General features: G+C 41.1%; 1 protein-coding gene across 8 annotated transcripts in view; it reads right to left on the reverse strand.

Annotated features, from left to right (window-relative positions):
* Positions 1–202: 202 nt before the first annotated feature.
* Positions 203–25,841, reverse strand: part of LOC144474435 (uncharacterized) — a 67,829-nt gene continuing 42,190 nt past the window's right edge. For 6 of the 8 annotated variants that reach the window (XM_078189262.1, XM_078189261.1, XM_078189265.1 and 3 more), the window contains 3 exons: positions 3,584–3,982; positions 2,299–3,008; positions 203–2,019 (listed from right to left, as the gene is read on the reverse strand). In XM_078189262.1, coding sequence (XP_078045388.1) covers positions 423–2,019; positions 2,299–3,008; positions 3,584–3,982 — 2,706 coding nt within the window. In that variant the 3' untranslated portion in view covers positions 203–422. Of the gene's footprint in view, positions 2,020–2,298; positions 3,009–3,583; positions 3,983–10,668; positions 11,076–15,409; positions 17,122–25,841 lie in introns of those variants that run through there. The other 2 variants (XM_078189263.1, XM_078189264.1) reach the window with 2 other exon arrangements.

Genomic DNA, 25,841 nt, shown 5'->3' on the forward strand with positions numbered 1-25,841 from the left:
GCGAACTCACAGCAAGAAAATCGAAGTTAAAATACGTAAATATAGGTTCCATTTAGTACTTTCGTTAGTAATGTTATAAATATGTAAGAAATATCTTATTAAAATATACAACACATCAGAATACTTTTCAAATGGAAGCTGCTATAAATAAATTGATTCCTATGTCTCTCGCATTGTTCGCGTAACAAGAAAAATGTGAAAAGGCATTGCATCATAAGAGGAATATTTATAACAATTTACAATATTATATTTTATATTCTATTTATGAATAAACTGTATTCCCACAGCACAGTCTGCGATTCTTATCCGTTTTCACTTTTTAACAAATATCATGGGAGTAATTGTTCGAAATAAATAAATTATCTCCCATCATCACAAGGTTCTTGTCGAAATAGGCTTGTTGGGAAAACTTGGGCCAGTCGTCAGACGAACGGTCCAGTCCAATGTCTAACGTGAGTAGTATTGCTGGTAGCCGAAACACCATGCTTCTCTAATACAGCGGTTGCTTTGATTTTATTCTTATATTTCACGTCTTTCGGTTTCAGCATACTTTTGTGGTTACTCAACAACCTCGATGGCGTCAATATCGATTTATTGCTCAGACCCGTTGCTTCTAGGAAGTGATCGTAACCGCTGCTCAAATTAGTCGTCGTAGTAACAGGAACATTATTATTGTCTTTGGTTGTGCCGTTCTTTTCGTTCTGACTAACCGTGGCCCCAAGATTGCCAAGTCTCTCTGAACCATCGCCTTCCGGCCTGTCCGGATCATCGGATAAATTGCACTCGTCAAGATTGAACTCCTCAAAATTTTGCCGGATGTCGAATTCTTGATCGAACTCGGCATGTACGTGCTTCTCCTTCGCTTTATTTCTCTCTTTCGTTTGCTCCTCGGACTCGCCGCCTATTTTGAATTCTTCAAAATGTCGAACGATGTTGGTCACTCTAGGCACCTTCCTAGCTTGCTCTCCGTTAGCTTCGAGACTGTTTTGTCGCGTTTGGAACGAGGAACGAACGTTATTGAATCGATTTTTCCAGAAGTTCCCTTCCTCGTTCGTTCCTGCGGCTTTATTAATAGCGTCGTCGAAGTTTAAACTTCTCGCGGAAGTTATGTTTATTCCCGCCGATTTTAACGGCGAGGATATGAAGCCGAAGATCTTTTTGCTGTGCTCGGAAGAACCAGATTCGAGCAACGGTTGCTTCTTCCGCGTCTCGTCGATCAGAAACGAGGGACTAGGGATCTTCTTCAGGATTAACGTGTTGTTTTTGAATTGCGGTTTAGGCGGCAACGCCGGCGGCGTTTTAGGAGGGGGCGATATTATTTCCGGTAGAGACTCGATATCCTCGTAGTCGAGGTTCTTTGCTATAGTCAATCCTTTGGAAGAGATTTGCAGACAGGCCTTTTCCTCGATCATCTCCAATTTCAAAGGAGGACTTGCGTTCGCTCCTTTCGCTTTCTGTACCTGTGAACAAGGAAATGTATTCCTTGCTTCTTCGACTTCCACTTTTGGCTCTATTATTACAATAGGAATGGCTTTCGATTCCTCCGATTCTTCTTCCAAGCTTGACTCCTGACTGGCGATATTTGTAGCAACGTTCGTAGGAACAGTTTGGGTCAGACTCATTCCAAACTCATCTTCCGTGGCAGACGGCTCGAAACTGTTTACAGGAACATCGTGGAACTCGGTGGCTGGTACCTCCTGTTCCGTATTGGGTTCTTCAGAATTCTTCCTTTCCATTTCAGAACCAACCGATTCAATGTCGGATAATCTTGCCGGCTGAAACCGGACGATTCTACCCCGATGCTTGAACCTTCTAGGCACGGAGAGTATGCTTTCCTCTTCCTCCATATCTCTCAAAAGGATCTGGTTCACGCATTCCAAGACGGAATTGTGGTTGCTATTTGGTCGATACGTGCTGTGCCTAAAAACGTCGTCGTTGATTCTATCCTCGTCCGGGTCGCTGTACCAGTTCCCGCTGGTTTCTTCCGTGTTCTGTTCTTCAATCTCCATTTTTGGGGCTCTGAAAAGTACGCAGAAATATTAACATTTGTCGTATTCACAGCTTCATATTATTATTACACACCGTTATAATTATCATTCTATTTTACTATTCTCAAATCACAATACAATCCATATTTAGTACATTATTAGAATATGGTGCATAAATTGTAACTTTAAAGTGAACCAGGAGTTTCTTTGCTATCTTAACATATCTAAGAAATAATGTACAATAAATATTCTTCGAAGTACCATTTTCAGTAAAGTGTCGAATAAAAATTGCTCACAGACGGATACTTACATGCTATTCTCATTGGCGTTGTTATTACCACCTTCGTCGTTGCTGTTATTATTGCTATAATCCTCGTTCGCTTTCAGCGGCTCGGACACGGTCTCGATTTGCTCCAAGTTCCTGGTATTGGTCTCGTTGCAAGCGTTAACATAAATAGGCTCGTGTTCTTTCTCCTCGTCCTCCGAGGCGAAATTGCAGTCCATCCCATCGTCCTTGCTTTCAGTCCTCGCGATGCTCGTAGCCTCTATCACCTCCGATTCTTTGCAAGCTTTCTGATGTTTTAATCTACTTATACCTATCTTCTTCTTGGGCAATTTCGAGCCTTTCTCCATGATCATGGCGTCCTCGTCGTCATTGTCGTCGAAGATCATCGTGATCTCGTTCTCGCTGTCGGTGACCATGGTCGGTGTGCATCTGCTGGACTTGTTCAGCGTCGAGCCGGGGGAGACGTCCGTGCTCTCGCCTTCACAGAAACCCTCCGTGCTCAGCAACGAAGGACTGCCCTCCGTGGTGGTCGTGATAATGGACACGTCCGTGTTCTCGCTACTAGTTAGACTCGTTTTCGAGATATCGCTACCGGCGAAGCTGTGGGTCTTCTTCACTCCTCTGTCCAATCCCTCGAGCGTAACAGGTACTTCCGACGAATTCAACTTCGTGATTATCTCGCATTTCAGCGTCTGTATGTCCTTGCTAATACTGTTGTCTTGCCTAAGGTCCGCCTAAAATAGAGACGTTCGGATTTCAATTTCTTTATTTGGTTTGTTACGAGTAAATAAATTACTTCTTCTTCGCGTTTCCTATATAAATCTACGATCAAGAATTTCTCAAAGACTTTCTCGGTAACGCAACTTAGTAATCTCGTTATTTAAAGAATAAATTGAAGATTCTCTTTCACAAAATTCTGTCATCGAGAATAAAATAGCTTCGCAAAGGATGAAGCTACGCTACGATATACTTATAACTATACGTTTATACAATTTGTACGGAACACGTTAATTTTTCATTTGAAATTTAATATGAAAAAGTATTTTATAAAGCAGCCTAAGGAGCATATAAAATGTTGTTCACGGGCGTATCAACGTAACAGTTGTCTATATTTCAGCTTATGACATTTCAAGCGACCTTTTAATAAAATATGATAAACATGTTGTTAAGCGACGAGCTACAAAAATATTCAGACATTTTTGTAAATATCGTACGCAAATATTGATATTTATATAAAAAGGTGCGTCACACGAAAGAATACTTTGAAGGTAAATCGAGACCACCTAATCGATTAGATCATCATATTTACTTCAACGTTGGACGTTTGTAAATGGCATTCCTCGATGGTGTTTGCCGTTTCCATCTTTATCGAGGTTTTGCCGAGGGTCTGCTCGCGTTTGCACTTGATGTAGTTCTTCGTGTAACGCCTGAGCCTCGCGATCTCCAGCTGTTGGTTCCTAATGACATTGTCCTTCTCGCAGAGCAGTTGCCTGATCGACTTCTGCTCCTGCTTGAGCCGCGCTTCCAGGACGAGCAGCGCGCGAAGTATTCGCGAGAGTTGCTGGTCCCGGAGACTCCTCTCGGACTCATGACCCACGGTGCGATTGTCCAGCTCTTTCACCAGGTCGCGGCACCTCTTCGTGGCCGCCTTCAAGGCTTCCTGGGTGCGAACCAGCTCCTGCTTGAGCGTTCGCACCTCGGTCTCCATCTGAAACGCATCATCATCCGAAAAATTATTACCGATTTAAAGAATTATACCGATTAAAAACGTTTAAAACTGTTATACGAGTTACGAAATTCAATTTTATATCCATTAAATACGATAATTTATATAAAATAAAAATACCGTGGATCGGAAGGATTATTCTGAATTTAGAATTAAAATAGCATAGAATGCAAAAGGTTAATTACTAGGCTATGGATTAAAATTTGTTGCAGCAACTGTAAGACACAGAAAGTCTGCAAATATTAGTGAACAAGTTGGTAATCATGTATTAATTGAACAGTGATATTTTAACTAGTTAAATAATGCTTAGAAAAATTACAATTACAATTTTGTAATGCACGAAACAAAATGTCTTTTACCATATATCTTTATCTGTCATAAGATTAATGTACAACTGGAGTTGAATATAAACTGTGAAGACTATATATAACATAAAGCATAATCTACAAAAATGTAAACTATATAGCATACACCACATGTATAAACTACAAAATATAAATTATAAACTATTATAATGATTAGAAGAAACGTAAATGTAAATGTTGCTCAATATTTTTGTTAATTCACACTTTCCCTCGAATTTTCAAAGTCTGCGTATGCCATAAGCGCGCGAAGACCCGCAGTCTATTTATAAAGCTTATTTGAATACGGTATAAATACACACGTGCAGTATAAAATCGAACTTTCTATAGTACAGTAAGTTGGAATTGACTATCGCACGGTCGGTATTGATCATTTCGAAACGTTTCGATGCACGCGAATGGTGCAGGTCACGAAATCAAAGGAGCCACGGGGACTTTTACCGCGACCCAAGAGATGGGAACAATGGGGGACGACGAAAGACGAAAAGACCTTCGCCCGGCTCCGCAAGGAGGAAAGAGCCTTGAAGGCTGACTTCGCCGGAACCCTGGAATCCGTCCAGGTGTAGACAACAAGAAAACCGGAAGGACCTGACCTGCGAGAGCTGGTAAAGCCAAGCGAGCAATAAAAAAAAGATCGGGCAGCCCAGCCGAAATGAAATGGGGGATTCATTGTTCGGACCTTGCCTTAAGGTCTGGCCGGGGCTGGTCTATTCTGTGCCTTCTCTGACCGAAGGTGACTGCGGAGCAACCTTGCCAAACTGGATTGTCGTTCTCGATATTAGATCGTCGACGGAAATGATTTTAATATGACAGCTAAGTGTCTGAAGAAATACAGTCTACATTTAACATCGGCGCTACCATATCTGAACGCGGCTAATGTATATTCTTCTATAACGGTGCTATTACAATACCCGTTTAAATAAAGCAGTTTATTATACAAATTTATCGCAGAAATATTCTCATATTTGGAATTGTTAACTCCAATTGCGTTATGTGGAATGTGTTAACTTCAAATCTTATTGTAGTAACTCGACGTCACAGTAAATAAAAATTAAGTTAAATTAAAGCAGAGGTAAAAATTTACTTTACCTAAACAAAATTGAGAAATGGATGTTTATTCGATCTTTGTTTTCTAAGTCAGCCAATGGAAAATGTAAATTTGTATTTTCGTAATGGAGAATTTCATTTTTATTTATTAGTGTTCATAAATATGGCCGAAGTAAGGGACCTTACAACGAACCATACTTTTTCACGCACGAGAAAATTGGCAATTAACAAGAGTACGTAACCGTTATTACAAACGGAACCGTTAGGAACCATGCGTTTAACACGTTCGCTACGAATAACGCCATTTGCCGGTTTCGCTTACTTAAATACGCGCGAACCGCCAATTAACATTCGCCACCATGTTTCTGGTGGCAAGTAACTGTAAACAGGCGTGTAATACTCCCGCCGTAAGTTCAATATTATAGTAATTTGGTAACAACGTGGTATAATGATACGATGTGTATCTCGCAGTGAATCTGCGACACGATAATCCCTTGCGTTTCTATAAAGCCATCCAGACCAAAATAATTGCAAGACAAGCGAATAAACAATTCAGACTATAGTAAATAATAAAGATATATACCTTATCGTAAAATTGCTAGTACCTCTTTTATTACCAATTCGACGAAATCACCGGACAAAATCGCGCATCAATTTCTAGAGTGAATAATTACAAAGGGGAGCAAAATAGGGGTAAAAATTTTTCAACGTTAATACAAATGTTTTCTATCATAATCTTTGCTTTATCTTTTCGTATACTATACAAGAATACCTTGGAATAAAATAAACTCTAGACCCGAGCTCTAAAATAATACCAGGTTCATCGTTTTTCAATTTATTATTGGTAATTAATGAATTATTAGTCCCTCTATCACATTATCGTTACATGTGATCGTTATAACCTCTGAGCGTTTCTTTCGAAATCGCTCTAAGCGATCGATCCCCGCGTTTGTTTGCAAAAATAATAGGCGGCGGTGTTCCGACCGCGTTATTTGTTATTCGGAAGCGTTTGGGCCGGGACAATAAATTCGCAATAAATTCGCGGAGAGGGGCGCGCGCGGCGGCGTCGGTTCTTGTTCGGCGGTAAAAGACCCGGCAAAGAGATCCGTTGTCAGTGGCGCAATAAGCCGGGGAGCCCGGCAGTAAATTTATGGAAGCAACGGATCGCAGGAAGCCGCAAATTTTCGCGGCTGTGCCGCGGTGTAATTACAGTGGCTGGGCTGCGAGAAACGTAACCGGCCGCGGGCCGCTTCCTCGCGCCGGTTTTCTTTCGCCGCCAGGGAAAGTAAATCCGCCGCTCGAGATCTTCGATTTTCGAGTCAGCGCAACGCGCGTCTCTCTCATTGACCCCTCCCGCCCCTCGGCGACGCCACCGTCCTCGTCCGATTGTGCGCTAAGTTACGGCCGCAATTAATACACCCTTTAATCTATCGGCTGCGCCACGGTAAATCATGCTTCTGCTAATGATAAGCTTGTTTTTTCTTGAACGGCCGGGACGCACTGTAATTTCCCTCGGACGTATCCCGTCGTGTGTCCATCTTCACCGGTTTTCCCGTGCCCGAAGAACGACCCACTTCGTATCTTCGAATGCTTTCAGCCGCGACTCTGGCTCTAATGGCTCCGCGATTGTTGCAGTTCGCGGCCGCGGGCTGCGAGCCTCGCAGATGCATCTCCGCCGTTGAGTGTGTTGGACTCAAGTTAGATGATACGGTGAATAACATCGATTTGTTTGCAGTTTACTGGGCTGACTAATACCGTTGTATATAACAGTATCATAGAGATTATAGCGTTGACACAACCTCAAAATGTTAATAATGTTATTGCGAAGGGAAGTAGATTTTTATTTATAATTTGCTTTTGGAACAAAGGTCTGCGTTATAATAACCATATTAGCAGCGGTGTCAGGGTAACAGGAAACGTGGCATTTCTCTTGAAATTTCGGTGCAATTTATATTCGAAATACCAATGTGGGAGAGCAAGATACGCCAATGCCGAAGTTATTCAATTGGATCGAGTATGATGCAAGGCTGTCACGTGTGCTGTTAGCTGTCCAATGTTGAATTTTGAAAATTCACTCGCAGAGTCCTACGCACGAAACGTACCTTTCAATCGATCATCTTAATCGTGCCAATGAAGGATTGCTTCTTCTATATCGGTAATACAAAAATTTCAAAATTTTACATAACAGTGACTAAAGTAATTAACATTATTATTATTATTGTAAAAATAATAATCAAATAAATAGAGGCTGTGACAATCTATTTCTCAATAAAAAAAGGAATTAATTAAATGCTTATTCTATAAATAGCAAACTAAATTGCTTTGCTCAGGGACAGACGAGTCACGGAAATCATTGACCGATGACTAAGATGACCGCACCTGACATCATTCCAGGTTTCAACGAAATCAAATATAAAAAGCTGCGAATTCCGGTTCCGCTGAACGCGGCGAAGCATTCGGACATTTTTAAATTGACCTTCTTCCCCAGCTCGACGAATTCATATCGTATGACGTCACGAGGAATCCCCCCAGGACTGCAGGAGTACGTATCCAATGTCTAGAAAGTGCAGATGACTCGTCCGTGTCCTGAATGCCAAGAATTCTAAACCAACGAGCACGTCAGCGCCGTGCAATCAATCACAACATGTTATTTTGAACTTATTAGAAATCTGGTTGGACAGAATTTATGCGATCACGTTATTTGATTGCATGATTATTGAAAATATCTAAATCGACGCGAGAGATGAATGAATCGGTAGATTTATTAATGTTGAATTTGCTGGCTACAATATAAGTGTGAAATCTTTTTGAATAGTAGTATTAATTGTTTATCGTTATATTTCATTCCGAGCCATCTCGATGTCGCAACAATATTTACTGATATTTTATCGTATCGCTGGAATCAATCGAGAATGTTGTAGCACGTCAGAAATTAACATTCAAGGTTAAAATTAATTTCTCACTGGTATCTCTTAACGGATTATACCGTTTACAAATGTTGCAAATGATTATTTTTGTCGCGCACGTGAGAATTCAATTCATGGCGCGGCCATTAATAGAATATCTTGCACACGCGATTCCTACATGGCTAACAGATTGTGTTGATTGCGAGGCCTCCAAGTTATTAGGACGAAAGTTTCTCAGGCTGTCGGTAGTGCGGGAGAAATTATACATCCCCAAGGAGCGCAGAAACAAATCGTGTAATTCTCCAGGGAACCGTATTTTACGGCGCAGAGAAATTTCAACATGTCCACCTTATGGTTTATATTTTCCTCTATACGAGAATTTACGCATAAAAGTTCAAGTTTACACATCGTTTTCACACTATTTCTAACATCAATTTTCTACGCATTTTATCGAGTTTCTTTCGACAAGATGTCATAAAATTATTCTATAATATGCGAAATTTATGACTATCATCCGCAAGCACTTTAACCTAAATCGTAGAATGAGTATTTTTGTTATGAGTTGTAAAATTGTCATTTCTTTATGATTAAGGGGTTAGAAACTTGAACATTAAGTTATAAAGTGCTGCAGATTTTTTATAAAAATTTACACTTTGCCCATGTTTTTCGTAGGAAGCGAAGTCACGTGACCGTCGCCGTCGGCATACACCCCGATTGTGACAAGTTTAAAAAGCGTGGGTACGCGTTCTCAAGATCCGACACCCACGTATCCAGTTCAGGTTACAAAGTGGCTCACGAAGGTGACGAAAAAGTGTGCTGCGACTTTCTCCGTTGTTGACCAACGGTTTTTCGTTCGGTCCATCGGCACGGTGCCGCGGATTGGAGGTCAAACGGCCTCGGCTCGGCTCGTCTCGAATCGTCACTGTGCGAGACACCTCTCCTTTGTGGTACAGTTACCCGCGTACCACGCTTCGACCGTTCATCAAATTCTTCTCCAGAAGCAAGTGTAGGGGTCAGGAGAGCCGAACATCGCTTCCAACTCCCCCCCCCCCCCCCCCCCCCCCCCCCCCCCCCCCGTGGCGAACGGTTCGGTTTCGCAGCCGATCGGTCGGTCGTTCTCACAGAAAAATCGACGAGACAAAACGATCGGCCGCATTCTCGGGTGACGAAAACCGTCGCATTCTCCTCTCCGATAACTGAGAAACATACTTTCTCCGGCGTCCCGGCGTAACCGACGAACAAGGATCCATAATTATCGCACGAAACGCGCAATAACTGTACGTAACCACATTTCTCCTGACCCCGTGTGCACCCGGTATTGAAATCGGCAAGTAGAACGTCGCGATTTCACTAAAATCCCGCGACAGCGGCGACGAATCGCGCCAAGGAGCGATTAACATTAAATATGCCGCGGTCTGAAAGCGGCTAACAAAAATTCTCTCATAAGAATTACGAGTTGGGATTTATTCAAATTCTTCGTCGTGTTTAAAACAGCATGTGCCCGAACAAAGGAATATTTTCAGCAGTTTTTAATGGAAACAGCTTTTTAATTTCGATAATTATGAAATAAAAACTGTGAAACCGATCGTTTGACCGGCGGTGGTAGGGTTAGCGTTAATCAAGGATTTATCGGCTGATCGTTTTCTAATGGCATTGGAAGAATTAGGTTCCATTAAATTGCCAAGTCTACGCGCGTACTTACTTCCAGCAACCGCGAGCACGGAATCGTGTCATTCGTCGTGCAGCCTTCGCCGATTGCGTCAAGCGGCAGTATTGCAAACAATGTAATTGTGGTTGCACGCTGTGGTAAATTAGAAGAAACGGCGCGTGCGACAAATTTCATTGCTCTCGCTCCGCGCGTATAACGAAACGGTTACAGGTAACGCGTACGTAAAATTGACACCGGATAATTGATCGATGTCACGATCCAACTTTACAGTGGTCGTAACTGGAACTTGTTGAAAGCGTATCAGAGCAGAAACGTGGCAAATTGTGACGGACGGAACGTGTTCAGTCCACGTTGCGATTTCTATAAAATTTATCGCTTATTTTGTCATTTATTCCTCGTGCATCTAATTAATACAATTTATACTGTAACTTGTTCAACAGGTCACTGAGAGCATTTCCTCCTACTCCAGCTGCAAGAGCGCGCAATTCAATTTTCTTTTTTTTTTTTTTAAGTCCCTAACCGGAACATAATTTTCTGTTCTATTGTTTTCTCTTTGAGCATTTCAATTCGAACCTGGAATATTTCGACGAAGTTTTCGGTTTCTCGATGGTTCTGTTGTTCACGGTGCTTTTTCAATGAAAAATTCCAATGTGTTTTCCCTGTCGTTATTTTCGTGATCGTTACCTTTTCTTTTTCTTCCGGAGGGACACAGGTTTATCCGATTCTCGTGAAGGTTTCCAAACACGTGGCCGACATAACACACATCCGGATTTCACCGCACAATCGCACACGAGTCAACTGGATTTTACCTGATTTCGACATAACATTTCTGTCACTGGTCCTCGAGGCATCTGTCGTGCGTCGCCTCCTCGAGGATGCCGGTTACGAACGCAGTCGAGAACAACCGAGACCGGCCGAAGGTCACCGAGTCTTTCCGAAGAGCAGCGCGAACGACCGAACGTTTTCGCGTACCTGACATATTGCACTTCGAATTCTAAAAGCACTCCGATTATTTTTCCGTGTTACCAACGGATTTCTAGCCCATCGTGCCGTCCCGACGAGAAATTCGTGATTTTCATTCGACGACGCTGCAACAAACGGACCACGAATCGCGCGACGAACACCGAATGCAAGCTAGTCGAACTTTGGTTACGAACTGGTCAGTCAGAGAGTGGACAGTTAGGCCCAAGAGGGAGTAAAGAATGGTAGGGAGAGGGTTGTTGCAGACTCGGATTTGGGAAAACATTATTATTCGCTGCGTCGGGAAGAATAACGATTATTCCATTCTTCTTCGAAAGCAATGGTTGTGCTTTTAATATACACAGTTTAAATTATTTCGTTACTTATTGTTCAACGTTGGACGAATTAGATATTAAGTTGACTATGTTAGTTAAACTAAGAATTCGATCTTAATAAGTTAGATTATGAATTATTCCACGTAATAAATAAAGTAGTTCTTTTAGAAGAAATCGTTCTTTTAGACGTAAATAGTTAATACATTGAACAGAAAATTCATTTTTATAGTAGCGTAGTGTCTGAATGTTTCTATGACTGCGCATGTGCAATGTTCTATTGTAAATTTAAATATTCCGATAGCGAAAATTGAGATATTAATTATGACGAGTCATATACAATTTTCGTGGCGATCATTAAAAAATTATCGAACATGAAATGACAATAACAATGAGAACGGTTGAAAAGGAATAACAATTGGTAAGTATCGTGATAACTATATTCTGTGCCCAGATGGATTTGGAGAATGGAAAAGGTAAAGATTTTAGGTTTCTACTATGTATTTAGGAGTGGAGCATGCTGGAGCCAGGAACTCGAGGATTCTAAGTGCAGCCCTGACTTACGGTGTCAGGCGGGGAGGAGGAAGAAAGTAAGAAAAGCAGGTAAAGCGAGAAGGAGAGAGAAATAGCCCTGTTCCGCGTGCTCACGTGTGCACGAATGTTGCGTACGTATTCTGTGTGTGCGCGTCTCTTTGGCGACGGGACGAAAACAGGTAGGACCACCGATAAACCATACGTAACGCGAACGTGAAGCAAAGCACGTCTTTTTTTCCAGGTAAACCGTGAAACTAACCTGCGCGTTTCCACCCACCACGTCATTGCGAGTCGAAGTAACGAACAGCTGACACAAGCAGTCTTCCGGATCACGGCGTGCTGGGATTAAGCGATCGAATCATCGCTGGTACTTAAAATTCTTCGTTCGCAACGCGGACGATTTTGCAAGATTTCTAATGAGTCGACGCGACTGGTTTAGAAAGAGGACTACGCGCTTCACATTCACTTCCACTGATTCTTATGAGCTATACGGTCGCCCGTTAAACCGTACAGAGATTTTATAAAATAACTTTTTCAAAATTGGACCAAATAACTTGAATTGTTTGGAGATGTAAAGGCGCTGGTTTAAATATATCAATGATTTCGATATTATATGTACACGTAAAATATTAAAAACATTGAAAATACTAAAATTTTATAAAAAAATTTAGAAATCTTTTTGCTACAACTTAAATCTTTGTAAGAAGAGATGATATTCTTGTGCCCGCATCCGGAACTGACATTCCTGTGGAATGATCATTATCATAGCTCTCACAGTTTCATTATGTCGTGCAAGCACTTTTTTCGTATTATCTAAGATATTACAGTAATTACTTCCGGCGAGTGAAAGTAACGCGCAGTAATTGCAAAAAGTTCAGCATTAAATGATGCTAGGTATTATCTGGACGAGTCTTTCACCACTTTGAAAGAAAGGTATAATTATAGCGCAGTTACAAAATGCATCCCTCCTATTATATTCACATTTTGTAAAGCGGTTTGAAAAATTACTTTTTCATTTTCCACATATTTGATGCTTGTGACGTAAGTTTTGTTTAGTTTCCGGAACTGATATTTGTTGTAATATATTCGCGCGAATGTTGTTACGATGTTTAGAATACAAAATAGTTAAAATATCACTCGCTTATAAATTTTAATTTTATGGTAATTTTGAACGGCTACGAAGTTTGTTAATCATTGTTTCTAGAAAACGAATAGATAAAAAGAATTAGGAAAATATTATTATCAGATATGACCGCTGCCGTCATAAACGAACAATATCAGCTGTAATCCATATGTCACGTGTACATAAGCGGTTCCGTTGCCCTCATAGGTTCTCCGTTTCCACAACGACATCAGATATTAACGTCGGTGGAATGTTATCGACGCGAACAGTCGTTCTTGATCTTGTCTGAACGAGATCGTTCTCGGCTACGCGATTGTCCTAGAAAACGAGATTCTACCGGTCGGCGCCTTGTGCCCGCTATAGTTGTGCAATTGCTAGGTAACGACTTCGTCGAGACCTTCTTGCGCTGCCGGCTAAGTGTATCCGGTTTTTACGGAAGTCGCCTGCGAAGCATATATTTAACGTTAGAACTACCGAATCCTGTAAAGCTTTGCGTTCCAAGATAATTTCGTTCTTCGTAAATATTTATCTTGTGTCAAACTAGTCTGCGGATTTTAAGCGTTTATGACAAAAATGATCAGACTGCTTGCCGGACAGTAAAAGCATTTTAAGAATTTATAACACTGTCCGATTACTTTCGTCTCAGTAAAAATATTAACAGAACAAATATCTGTCTGTGCAGATTGAAGCAGTCAATTTTTTATATAATCCTGAAACAATACTCATATGTTTCCCAAAAGCGGATACGTGGAATCACAATAGCTGTCCATCTCGGTCCTTTAAAACCTAGGGTTGTAGCGGACAAATGTTATGACCTTGGACCTTTTTTCTTCCAAAGGCAGGCCATAAATAAACCACTTTGTTGATTCATTGAAGTTGAAACAAATCTAGTCATTATAATACAAGATGGCGACGATCGTAATCGTCGTTTTAAGAACGGCCATGAGGAAGGCGCTGGGAATATCTTGCAGTCAAACATTATACCAGGATTTCAAGTTTTCCCAAGATGTGATTTATGACGTTATAATTATTAGAAACGACTGATAACACCGAATGAATCGTTTACGGTCACCGATTCTGGGATTTATAGCACGCCAGCGCACAGGAAGCGTCAACGGTACGCCGGTCTATTATTAACCAGCTTTTTCTTCTTTTAACAATGTAATGCGCCTCTTCTGTTCAACGTTGTCCTATATTTTAGTAGTTAAACATAGGATGTTCGGTAACTGTAGCGTACAGTATTATCAAGTACTATAATTTAATCAGGTTTTAGCGGTGGTCATATAGCGGCATCTAATTATGATATTACTTTGTTATTTCCATAAACGCATCAATGTTACAATCTCATTTCCTGCTTATCGAGATAAAGGATTCGAGATAGTTTACTACCCGATGCGGTCTTAGCGAGATCCTTCTTTGCTTTTTCGTAGATCTTGTACTCGTATTATTTATACTAGTTTTCCGTTGCTACACTTTAAATGTTATCGTCTAACTGGTTTCAATTTATAAACTCCTAATATTGCACATGTTAATTGACGATCTTTTAATTACGATTTTTTTCTCAGACAAATTTTGCACAGATTTATGGTCCGAAAAGTATGATACAACTTTTATTTTACAGGTAAACAGACCGATTCTGATCAAACGGATGATTTCTCTTGAAACTGGAAAAATTAGTACATCCGGCTCGATTCGTGGTTGTGCAGAGTCTTATCAAAATCGGGGTGTAACGTGGCTTCCTTGTTAGTAATATAACACCTTGCGGGGGTTAAACAACGATTTATGAATGAACATTCAACGAACACACAGTTTCATTGTCCACCGGAGCGGACACCTTAATCAACGAAGACGATCGTCCAGTTACCGTCCTCGCTCCGTTCCGGTGTGCGACGTTCCTTGGACTCGATATTAGGACGAATTTATTGATCAACCGGCGGGCAGCAGACCAACCACCGAAATTGTTCGACTGTCAGCTCTCCCGGACAGTCTAGACGCCGGTCGCAGTAAAAAGTTAAACCCGTTTCTGGTCCGAGTCGAACGCGAAAGGAACCCGAGCCATTATTTTCCCGGACGTAATACGAGAGTTTTACTCCACTTTGACGGAACAAAGGGATCGGAGGGCATAAAGCATCCGACGACTGTTTCGGCCTTGATCGTGACTCAATCGCAAGGCTCGAAGAAAAAGCGAAGAGCAAAAAAAAAAATAAGATATGAAAGGAGCGGCGGAGGAAGAAGAGGATGAAGAGGATGAAGAGGATGAAGAGGAGGGGAATAAGAGGAAGGCGAGGAAGAAGACAGGGAAAGAAAATGGCGAATACCCTCCTCGGGGGAGCAGCACTGAATTCAATCCTGCACGATAACGTCTCATCGATTTATTAACTCGGTTACCCTTAGAAACACGGTTCGCTGGCCCTCGCCATAGTCCCGGCAATACGGATAACCGTTATCACGATGCACGAACACAATCGATTCTTACCGTCTGGGTGTAGTCCAACCACAGTTTCGAGTCTATCTTCCTTCTGCATGACATTGTTCCCGACGATTATTCCCTTTTTTTTTTCACCGGTCCCCTTATTCCGGCCGAGATAGACGGGATTCGCCACTCGAGGCAATCCAGGATCGGCTCATTTGCCCCTTATTTCGCCGCGGATGCTTCTCGGAGATGAACCTCTCCGCTACGGAAAGCTCCGTCCGCGGCGAGATGCCGCTCGGATTGGCCGATGATTTATCGGGCCCGCGGTTTGCATTCTTTAACGTCGATCCAACGACCACCGCCGGTTTTCTTGTTATCGCGGCCCCCTTGGTACACGCGTTGTTTCGCTCGGCTGAGACGGTTGTTTGTCGAACGAACGGCGGAGCGAAGAATTTCCGAGGGCCGTGTGTCAACCGGATGTCGATCGACTGGATCCTGCGGTTTCCGTTTCGATCTTCGCTAGAACGTCTGTTGTCTGCAGTCGCGTTCCACCCTTTCGGCTACTGAGAACTTCCTAATTGGAGGATTAATTCGATCGAGTTTCTCCCCACGCGTTTGCATTTCAATCGTTCTCTCTAACGACCGTTCAGCTATATTTAAATTGAAATTGACTCGAAGAACGCGGCGGCAGAAATTATTGTCTAAAATGCATCGTCTCACCTGTCTGTCTACTTTTACGACTTTTTTTTTTAGAATGGGTGTCACGGCTCAGTGTAGGATAACTTTTCTGCGGGCGTACCCGAAGCAGATGGCAACGTCACCGACGGTGGATCCTGTTCGAAGCCATCGAGCACCGCAAACACGGATATTTTCGGGACGTCGACGCGGAGACTGTTCAATCCTGTCGCGGAAGCAAACGCGTGCGAAACACTTGCGACATAGACGTCGGCATTGTTGAAACAATTTTCCGAATAATAGGGGCGGCCGGAGTGTTCACAGTTGTGAGTCAACGTGCTCGTAATTGGCGTTGCAAGATGTTAATTGGGCGGAATTAATTGGCTCCGACGGCATCGAACCTGTTCCGTTCGATGGGAGGCCCCGTTGCCCGGGTGATGCGTGAATCCGCAGTTTCCAAAAATAACGGCACTCTCTCACGCTTTCGTCGCGGTGCGCTTTACCGGGGATTCCCCGCGATCGGAGGAAGTCGAAGGCAAAAGTAACAGCGTTTCGACAGCCCCGATTATTTCTTCCCGTGTTTGTTCTCCGGTCTGTGCACCCCTCCTTTGTCGTTACCGCTTATCGCACTCTACGTATTTCCGAACCAGTAATCCGTGACTTTTACGATTATTTATGTTAAAACTAGTTTCAACTTATCTCGCTATTTCTTGGCATTCCTTGATATGCAAAATAGCTTGTTGCTAAATTAAGTAGCGCCTTGATAAGTTAGTAGCTTCTTGATAAATAAACTAGTTTTCGTTATACTTTTACGACGGAGTCTCTAGCCTTTTTTTAATGATGCTCTCAATCCATTGTACTTTTATATCGTAGATTTATTACAGAATTATATGGACTGCCTTTAATTGCCCTCTTCCGTAAAATTAAGCGGCTTTCACCACTTATTGCACGTTCCAATGCGAGAGCATCTCTGTCCCAGGAAACAATAACTCGCTCGCTGCACTGGTCTCTCTCTGCCCTTTCTATTGTAATCCATGTACAGGATACAAACAACAAATGTATCGTCAATTTGTCAATTCACGAAACCAGTATCGCGGTTGATAGGTATTTCGTTCGCAAACACGACCAAAGTCCACGCGCGACGGGAACAAACGCGGCACTAACTGTTCTCGCCGAGCTTGTTCGTTATCAGTCGGCCGCGGGACCAGTGATAACAGCGACGATAATGACGCCGATCTTTCCGATACGCCTGCACTACCATCGGGGAACTCCGTGGAACAGATGTAAGTAGCCGCGAAGGATTCGGAGGCGCGGCGACGCACGCCATCGCGATAGAAACCATGCTCAAATAATTCTTACCGCGGCGGACAGTGAACCACTCCGGTATGGAAAGAACGTTTCAACTAATACGCATGCGACGGTCCAGTAATTCCCGATGCTTCGGCCATAAGTTGCCGAACTATCAGCGACAAGAATCGGCCGGCCGTTATGTACAGGGTGTCACGAACGAATTCCGTTTATACTCGTTAGGTGGAAATTTACTATGATTCGGATTCGACGTGTTTCAATCGAGTTCACACGGTGGGACAATAGAGATTTAAAAGTATGATTAAAAGCAGATTTTAGTAAGTGTAAAATAGTTCTCAGAAATGCTTCTATACTTCGTTGGTAATAAATTGAGAAGAAATTTTTCTGACGGCTCAATATCTTCATTTTTATCAGAAATTGAACTCGCAGTTTAGTAATCCGTTGGTCTCAAGTAACGAGTATTCATTGTTCTTATAATGCAATTTTTTCTTTTAAATCTTACAAAGAAACGCGAAAGCTATTGTAAGCTAGAATATCTGAGAAATTGAATACTAAAATCAATATTAAATCTTAACGAGACCTTTTATTAATATTTGAAAACTGCTACTAAATGCAATTTTGTAAACTTGAAATGCTTGAACCTCTTCGAGAGGGAGCTCCGTTTAACCCTTTACCGCACTTTGACAAAGTAAAATTCTGTTCCCATGTCGTTAATATCTAAAAGGACCTGATCGATGCAACTGTAACGACAATTACGTGGAAAGGAGTTGAAATCCAGAGGTAAAAAATAATCTCTGCAATTATTTCTTGAAAGATTCTTTCATTTCTTGAAAAACCATGCGATGATCTTTTCTCAGATTTCTGGGATATTCGAGAAGTATGCGCGAATTTTTCTCGTATAAATTAGTATGAAATAATTTACATTTCAATAGTTGCTCGAAAGCGATTCGTTTCTAGCGTTTGTTCTTTGAAACGCGTCGAAAGAATTCAAGAGAGCACCCCAGAAACATTGTTAACTTGATAAGTACATAAGTGATACAGTCGTGAAACGTTTCTGGAACGGGAAATGGCCGCTGACGTAACCACTCACTCAGGTAATCTCGTCTAATGTCGGCCCGTTTCGATCCGCGTGAAAAAAGAAGAAAAACGCGAATTTGCATGAAGTCCAGCGGGTTCGTGGACATTTACGTGTTCGCGGCGTCAACGAGCCGAGCGCTCTGATTTTCTTTTTTTTTTCAATATCGGCGAGGGGGACGTCGCGAATTTACATAAACATCCGCAGCGTGGTTATAACCGTTGCAGAGGCAGCGTAACACCCTTTACGAGCTCGGTTCCGTCTGAACGCCGTTCTCAACCATTGAATCGCACCTCGCCAGCTGGCTCTGAAAACGTCTAATCTCCACGGAACGATCAAGAATTCTTTCTTAATCCGTAGAGAAAAAAGAAAGAGAACAGAAACAACGATGGATAAATGAAACAAGGAGTTCACCGATGGAAAAGCCGCGCGCGAAAACTGTTCCGTGTCGATGATTTTCGATGGAATTTGGAGACACGTCGTTTAACGGGAACGACGCCACGCTAAACTGTGCAAACCAGTTAATCACGAGTTTCCGGCTTTAGGTGAAAGTCATTACTTCTTCGTCACACATTACGTCATCGTGCATCGAATTACGGCTTCGCGCGTTCACTCTGCCTGTTATCGTTTATGTTCACATTCTTATCGCGACGACGTACGCGCGCGCATGTATGTCACGAGCATCCCAGACGTTTACACGACTGACAGCCGAAAAGATTGCAGTGAACTTACTTGTTTGTACTTCTAATCGAAGACACAAATAATTTATTCATGACTTGTTTTATTCTTTCTACGAGTAGTACAAGTTTGAAGGTTAGGAAGTTCTATGCTTGCGATAAACGTGAATAGCATGATCGAGCTTCGACTGTGATAACAATTTTTTGATTTATTTTCTATTTAATTTTTATAGCGGTTATTTAGTAAGGTTATATTTCGTTATATAATGTATTCGTTAAGTTATATAGCATTCTACGACAAACCTTACGGTTTCATGCGGCTCTTCCCTTAACGAGAATCTCGATTAGTAATTCCAAGAGACTTGCAGCTACCGGAAGCAGCGTCGTTCAACATCTCGGCATAGATTAAAACATTTGAATAAATTTGCAACCGAAAGGGCATTATTCAAATGGTATTAGAGTTATATTAATTAATAAGGTAATTGCTTAACCGGTGAGAACTTCGAGATTCTAGATAAGTAGAACGTCTTTATTCTCAAGACAGATGCGCCTGAATTCTTGTATCTACAACACAATTTTCTTTTACAGTTTTCTTATGTTATCTTTGTCTTGCAATGATTATAAAAATTCGAGTTCGAATAGCAAATGATAATCAATGGACGGCTTATTTATGCGTGAATTTTATTTTACGAGTGAATTTTGTTTTAAGGGAGAATATTATTTTTTGCGTGAATTCTATTTTAAGGGTGAATATTATTTTATGGATGAAGTTTATTTTACTGATCAATTTTATTTTAAGAGTCAATATTATTTTACGGATGAATTTTATTTTAAGAGTAAATATTATTTTATGGATCTATTCTATTTTCATACGTGTAATTTATTTTGAGGTGAATATTACTTGATGGATAAATTTTGTTTTAAGGGAGAATATTATTTTTTGCGTGAATTTTATTTTAAGGGTGAATATTATTTTACGTAGAACAAAGCTCCGACCAGATTCGACTGATTTTTCAAACGCAGTTCTATTATTTTCAAAACGTCAATATCATTACGCAAGCAACAACCGAGGCGGGCACGGAAGACCGCACCCATCATCGGCGGATCAACGGAATCGGCATTAATCATTGTCAATCAGCGTTACAGAAACGCTGTTAATCAAGGGGCCATTGAAACCGCAGGGTGCTCGCATAACAGGATAATAAGGTATTCGATTAGCGAGGCCCCGGCAACGAAGGTGAGCGCACCACCGTGTCCAATCTGGAACAGTTCCATGACCAAGTGCACACTGAATTATCGTCGTCATAAATGATTCGCGCAACCACGTGGAAACAATTGCTGCGTACGAGTATGGTATCACGTGCGTGCTCGAACACTTGGGATCACCTGAGCGATGCGATGCGAGCCCGTATGCTCGGGGCTCGCGTTCGCATGGCCGCGCGTGTGCATGACGCGCCACGTACCGCACAGGTAACCCGGGGGCAGGTGTACGACAAAAGGGGGTATACCTCCTGCGTACGGGTCTTTTGCGTGTTCCACGACCTTTCATGGGAGATACGCGTTGACGAGAGGAGGGTTATATACGCGCGTCAATTTTTCGCAATCGGACACGGCGAAAGAGTTCGTGACACCATTTGGTATCCGGTTTCGTACTCTTCCCTCGATGTAGGCTACAAGGAAATTCGTGGTCTTGAGTAATACGGTTAAACGACCGTGTCGAAACCCCGATTTAGCTACCGCACACCTGGATCAATTTTGCGCCATTTTCTCCTGGACCGTCGTCCACGGATTTACTCCAGGCGAAGTTAGAATTGTTCTCAACCCTTTGTCATACTCTGTCGAGTCTGGCTCGCGGCGATCGAGATAAACGAATGAACACTGTTCGAACGGTACAGCTGGTAAACTTAAGTGGTTAAACAGTAACTTGGTTGATAAATAATAATAAATAAAGAATAATAAAAAATAATAATAAATAAAGAATAATAAGATAATAATATTAAAGACTAACAGAATAATTAATAATAATTAAACTGAATATTTTTAAATGTAATTACCGTTTTGTATTTAATCTGATCGTTTTTGTAAAAAAAAAAGTGTTTAAAATTTAACAACGTTTCTGTTCACGAAGAAATTAAAGTTTCGATATTCAAATAGAATTAAGTAGACACGCGTTGATCGCATTGTAAAAATAGAATAGAAAATGCACCGAGAAATAAATAAATAGGTCACCTCGAAACCTTCTTTTGTATGATAAGCTGTCATTTTTGTAATAATATCCGATACTACGATAAGAGTGTTCGACAACCTATACTTCAAGGTCGTTCACAATTGACAAAGCTATCGCGTATGTATAGTTCAAATTGAATTATGTATATATAAATTATATTATATTATTTGTATGGATTACAGTATATTATTTATATGAATTATATTATATTATTTATATGAACTATATTACATTAAATATATAAATTATATTGTACTCGATTATATTATATATACATGTATTGAATAGTTTCGCTAAAATGATTGCAACAATTTCATGAAACTACGAAAGAGGGGATGTACGCCATTGCGACCGCGATTTTTGTACGCGTTTATGATTTGATTGATTATGATTAATATTGACAACCGTGAATATATATTATTTGTGTAAAATGCGCCTTAAAAACTTATATAATCAAATTCGGCGTCGCTAAATTAATAGAAGCATCGGCGTAACCTAGACACAATTAATTTATATTTTTCAATCGACCAACACGCTAACCTATATTTTTCACGAAGCAACAGAAGGCGGGCTTGCGTCACTTTGAAAATAAACGGTCCGCATGGTATTGGCACTGCTGGCCGGTAGCATCGGGCGAACCCTTTGGTCGCTTCTTGAAACAATGCCGCGCGACACGCTGCGTGACATATGGCTAACGACGGGAAAGGAATAAAATAGAGAATCGATATAGCGGCCAGATAACAATTTGCGTCATAGTCGGCCGCTGCATTGTCCGATCGTTTTACACGATATTCGGAATTTACGGAGCCGCGCCGCGAACTGCAAACTCGCGCGCCCCGTAATGGAGCCAGCAGCGTGCCCTTATCGAGCGCAGACTACAATAGCGCCTAAACGTTACTTCTTATTGCGTTCACCGTTCTTTTCGATACTCCATTATAGTGATCGAGTGGCCGGCCGAGTATATACGGTCGACGCGTATACGCAGCTCTTGCCCTGGAACACTTTCTACAAATTAATGTCGCAGAAGTTCTCCGCGTCTTTTCTGGATTTATTTTCAGACGATCGACGAGCACGATTTTAAACGACGGAGAATTTTTACACGGTTTGCGCGATCGAGAGATTCTTGATGACACGCAGCGATTGTTAAGTGTATACGCTTAACTTTAGAATACTTAACGTTAGTTTCGAATATTTTTTTACACGATGGTCATAATTTTCGTACGAAAACTGACGATATAAATATAAAACGATAGAAATGAGATATACGTTTTTAGTTCTTTTTCTATAATAAATGCATAATATTTCCCGATTTTTTAAGTATAATATTAATTATTATATGTAATATACAATAATCAATATAAATAATAAATACAAAAAAATATATTAGTATATTATAATAAGCATAGTATCAAAACTATCCCCGGACTGCAAAAATATTTAAAAAATTACGATGAACTGAAAAGAAAATGTCTGACGATTCTGAATATACATGTGTACATAAAATAAACACCTCGTTCGTTTCCACGAGATCTTATCTCCTTCGACGACAGTTTTCAAATTGACTTCTCCATTGTTAATAATCGTACCGATTAACAAAAGACGATTGTAACAATATCGACGGTATTTCGATCCCGATAATATTTGCTACGCTATCTTATCATTCCTTTCCCGTCGGTTTTCCGCAGATTACTTTATTTAGAATTGATATTCGATTTTATCTTCGGCGCGAGTACTACATTTCGTTTCACTGCTACCAAATTGTTAATTCGGAATTCTGATACCATTCCAAACACACTTTAGATCGACACATATTTGCCATGCATTTGACGAACAAGCATTGATAAGTAAACCTTTTTATATTCTGGACTCCGATAAAATTGAAAGCGTCTATACATATAGGTGGAAAAATATCTTTGTAAACAAATTTTCGATCGAAGACGAATTAGATATCGCGAAACTTATTGTACGAATTTTGCAATGGATTATTGTACCGGTTTAGTTAATTAATTGTGACGTTATAACCTACGTTATTAACGCTTTCAGGCCTCTAATTAGTTTGGGTCATCGAAGTTAAATTGTATTTTAAGTTTCATATTTCGGGTATTTAAATATACTTATTTGTTACACAGGAATTGAAAATAATTATTGGAATATTATTTTATGTAACATGTATTGCGGATAGTTACTTGAAATAATATTTTCCTTAGGATATATTAATACCCATTACTTCGGATTATAGCTTACACAGAATATTGTCAATGAATGATATATAGTCATATTACAATATAGTCAATTCCGCATAATGCGGAAAATAATATTTTCTGAAAAATATACTTAAACTAATTCTACTTGATGTAATGTTTTACGCAGAACATATTAAATCTAACTGCATAAGATAATATTTTCGGAAGAATGCATTCAAATTAATCTAAAATTAAAATTAAAATAATTAAAAATATAATAAAATTGAAATAAAATAAAATAATTAAAATTAAAAATCAAAATTAATTATTTGAAATCATACCTGCAGGATATATAAAAACCAGATCCACCGCAAATGCTAATATAACTCGCCAGATACTAATATCTACCCGCGGAATATACTGCGAAACAAACTTCTCGAAACAATATTATCGCAGCGCGATCAATAAAACCGAATTACTCGTAACAATTATACATTTTTTTTCGAATCGACCGCTTTGCCGGGGGCCCGCTAATGGAATTTCGCATTGTCTAACAAGGGATCGCGATAGACCAGAAGAAGAAGAAGAAGCCGGCGAGCACTATTAACGATCCTAACCAGCTTCCTATTCGCGGAGGAAGTATCGGCGAGCGATCTCTTTATCACGCGGCGCGTCGTTACGGAATCCAGCATTTCTGAAGCGAGCTTCTCGTTATCACCCAGCAGCACGGTAACCGTTAAACGGCGAGCTGCGCTGGCTGGTTCCATTAGCGTCTTCCGCCAATAACCCTTCTGAAAAATCGGGAATCCTTGGGCGGCTGCGGCTGCGGCGGCGGCGGCGGCCGGACATTTCCCGAGAAAATTGCTATCTCGGGGATCAGCATAAAACGATCGCGACACGTGAAATATTTTCCCGGCCGACGCGCGCGTTTCAGAGCGTTTCAAAGGAAAACGAGGATCCGAAAAGAAAACGAGGCTCGGCCGTTCTCGAGAGTATTATATCGGTTCGCGCGGGCTTGTCAACGTTTTTCTCTTTCCCGGCGCAGCTCGGCGAGCCAGTTCGGCTCGAGCAACTTTTCCTGGTCTCTCTCGGACGCGCGGCCCGTGCAATTAATAACAATCCCCCTCCTCCTCCTCCTCCTCCACCTCCTTCTCCCGAGGAGGCCCGTTTGTTACGCTTTCTTGGTCCCCGGTTACCCTACACAGCGGTCGCGCGTGCGCGTACCAGAGAATTCCCGGGAAGATAAGACGGGCACGCACGAATCGGGACATAAGTTTCACATTCCCGTGGCACTTCGGTCCGATGATTCCCCCTTGCCGTTTTGCGGAACAGCCCGTTTACGGAATTCACGGCAGCGTTCGACCGATCGCCACACGGTAGCACAATTAGTTCTTGCTGCTCGTGGCCCAAGCCGACATATGGCCGCCGCCGCCGCCGCCGATAAGATTCGCTTGGCACCGTTTACGCGGACTATCTAATAGCTCTCTTGTCGCTCGGCAGCTTCGGGGTCCCGCCGATATATGTATAGAACGCTGTTTAATATCGCTTTATCGGCGATAACGGTAGAATTCCTAATTATTAGTAACTATGTGGGCAACTTCTTGCCTCTACCGAGGACGACTTATGATTTACATGGCGCGACTATCTCGGCGTCGACTACGAGAGCATTTAACGGAGGAATATGTTGCTAAAGTGGCCGAGGGAATCTATTAACCGGCTATTCTGGTACCGGGTGCTTGTTTCATTCACTTTTTATTTTTTTTAGAAAACTTTTTCTTTTCATTTATTTATTTAATGTCGCATCTGCTGCAGCATTAATTTCCATTGTGACGCAAAATGTCGTGGATGCTGTTATATTAAAATTTACATGTCAATTTATCATGCATTCAATTCTATTAATAGCATTTATTTTGTATCAGGCGCTTTAATGTAATGACCAACTTCGCTGAGCATTTCTATTTTATTTTGCCTTTTTGTTAACAGTAATTGAAGCAATATTTTCTGAATTCAATTAATTTCACTTTACTTGTTTCAAAAGCACAAGTTAACTATTTCATACAAGGATAGACCTTTACGTATTTAGAAAATACATTATTTCAATGGACAATAAAAAATATATAACATATAATAATATACACGATATATGTATTTGCTGCAATAATTTCTTTGCACACGTGGATCAAGTCTGTCCATACTGTTTCATCGTTTGGCTACGATGTTTCTTCTTCTGCAGATAAACTATCCCAATCTTCCCGGTGTTGCATTCGTTTAATATTTAAGCCTTAAATTTCCATGGGAATTCACCCCTTTCTGCTATCGTTTAAACGCGAATCGCGCGAAGTTCCCCCAG

The sequence above is a fragment of the Augochlora pura genome, chromosome 8, assembly GCF_028453695.1.
Source record: "Augochlora pura isolate Apur16 chromosome 8, APUR_v2.2.1, whole genome shotgun sequence".
In the NCBI taxonomy this organism is placed as follows: Eukaryota; Metazoa; Arthropoda; class Insecta; order Hymenoptera; family Halictidae; genus Augochlora; species Augochlora pura.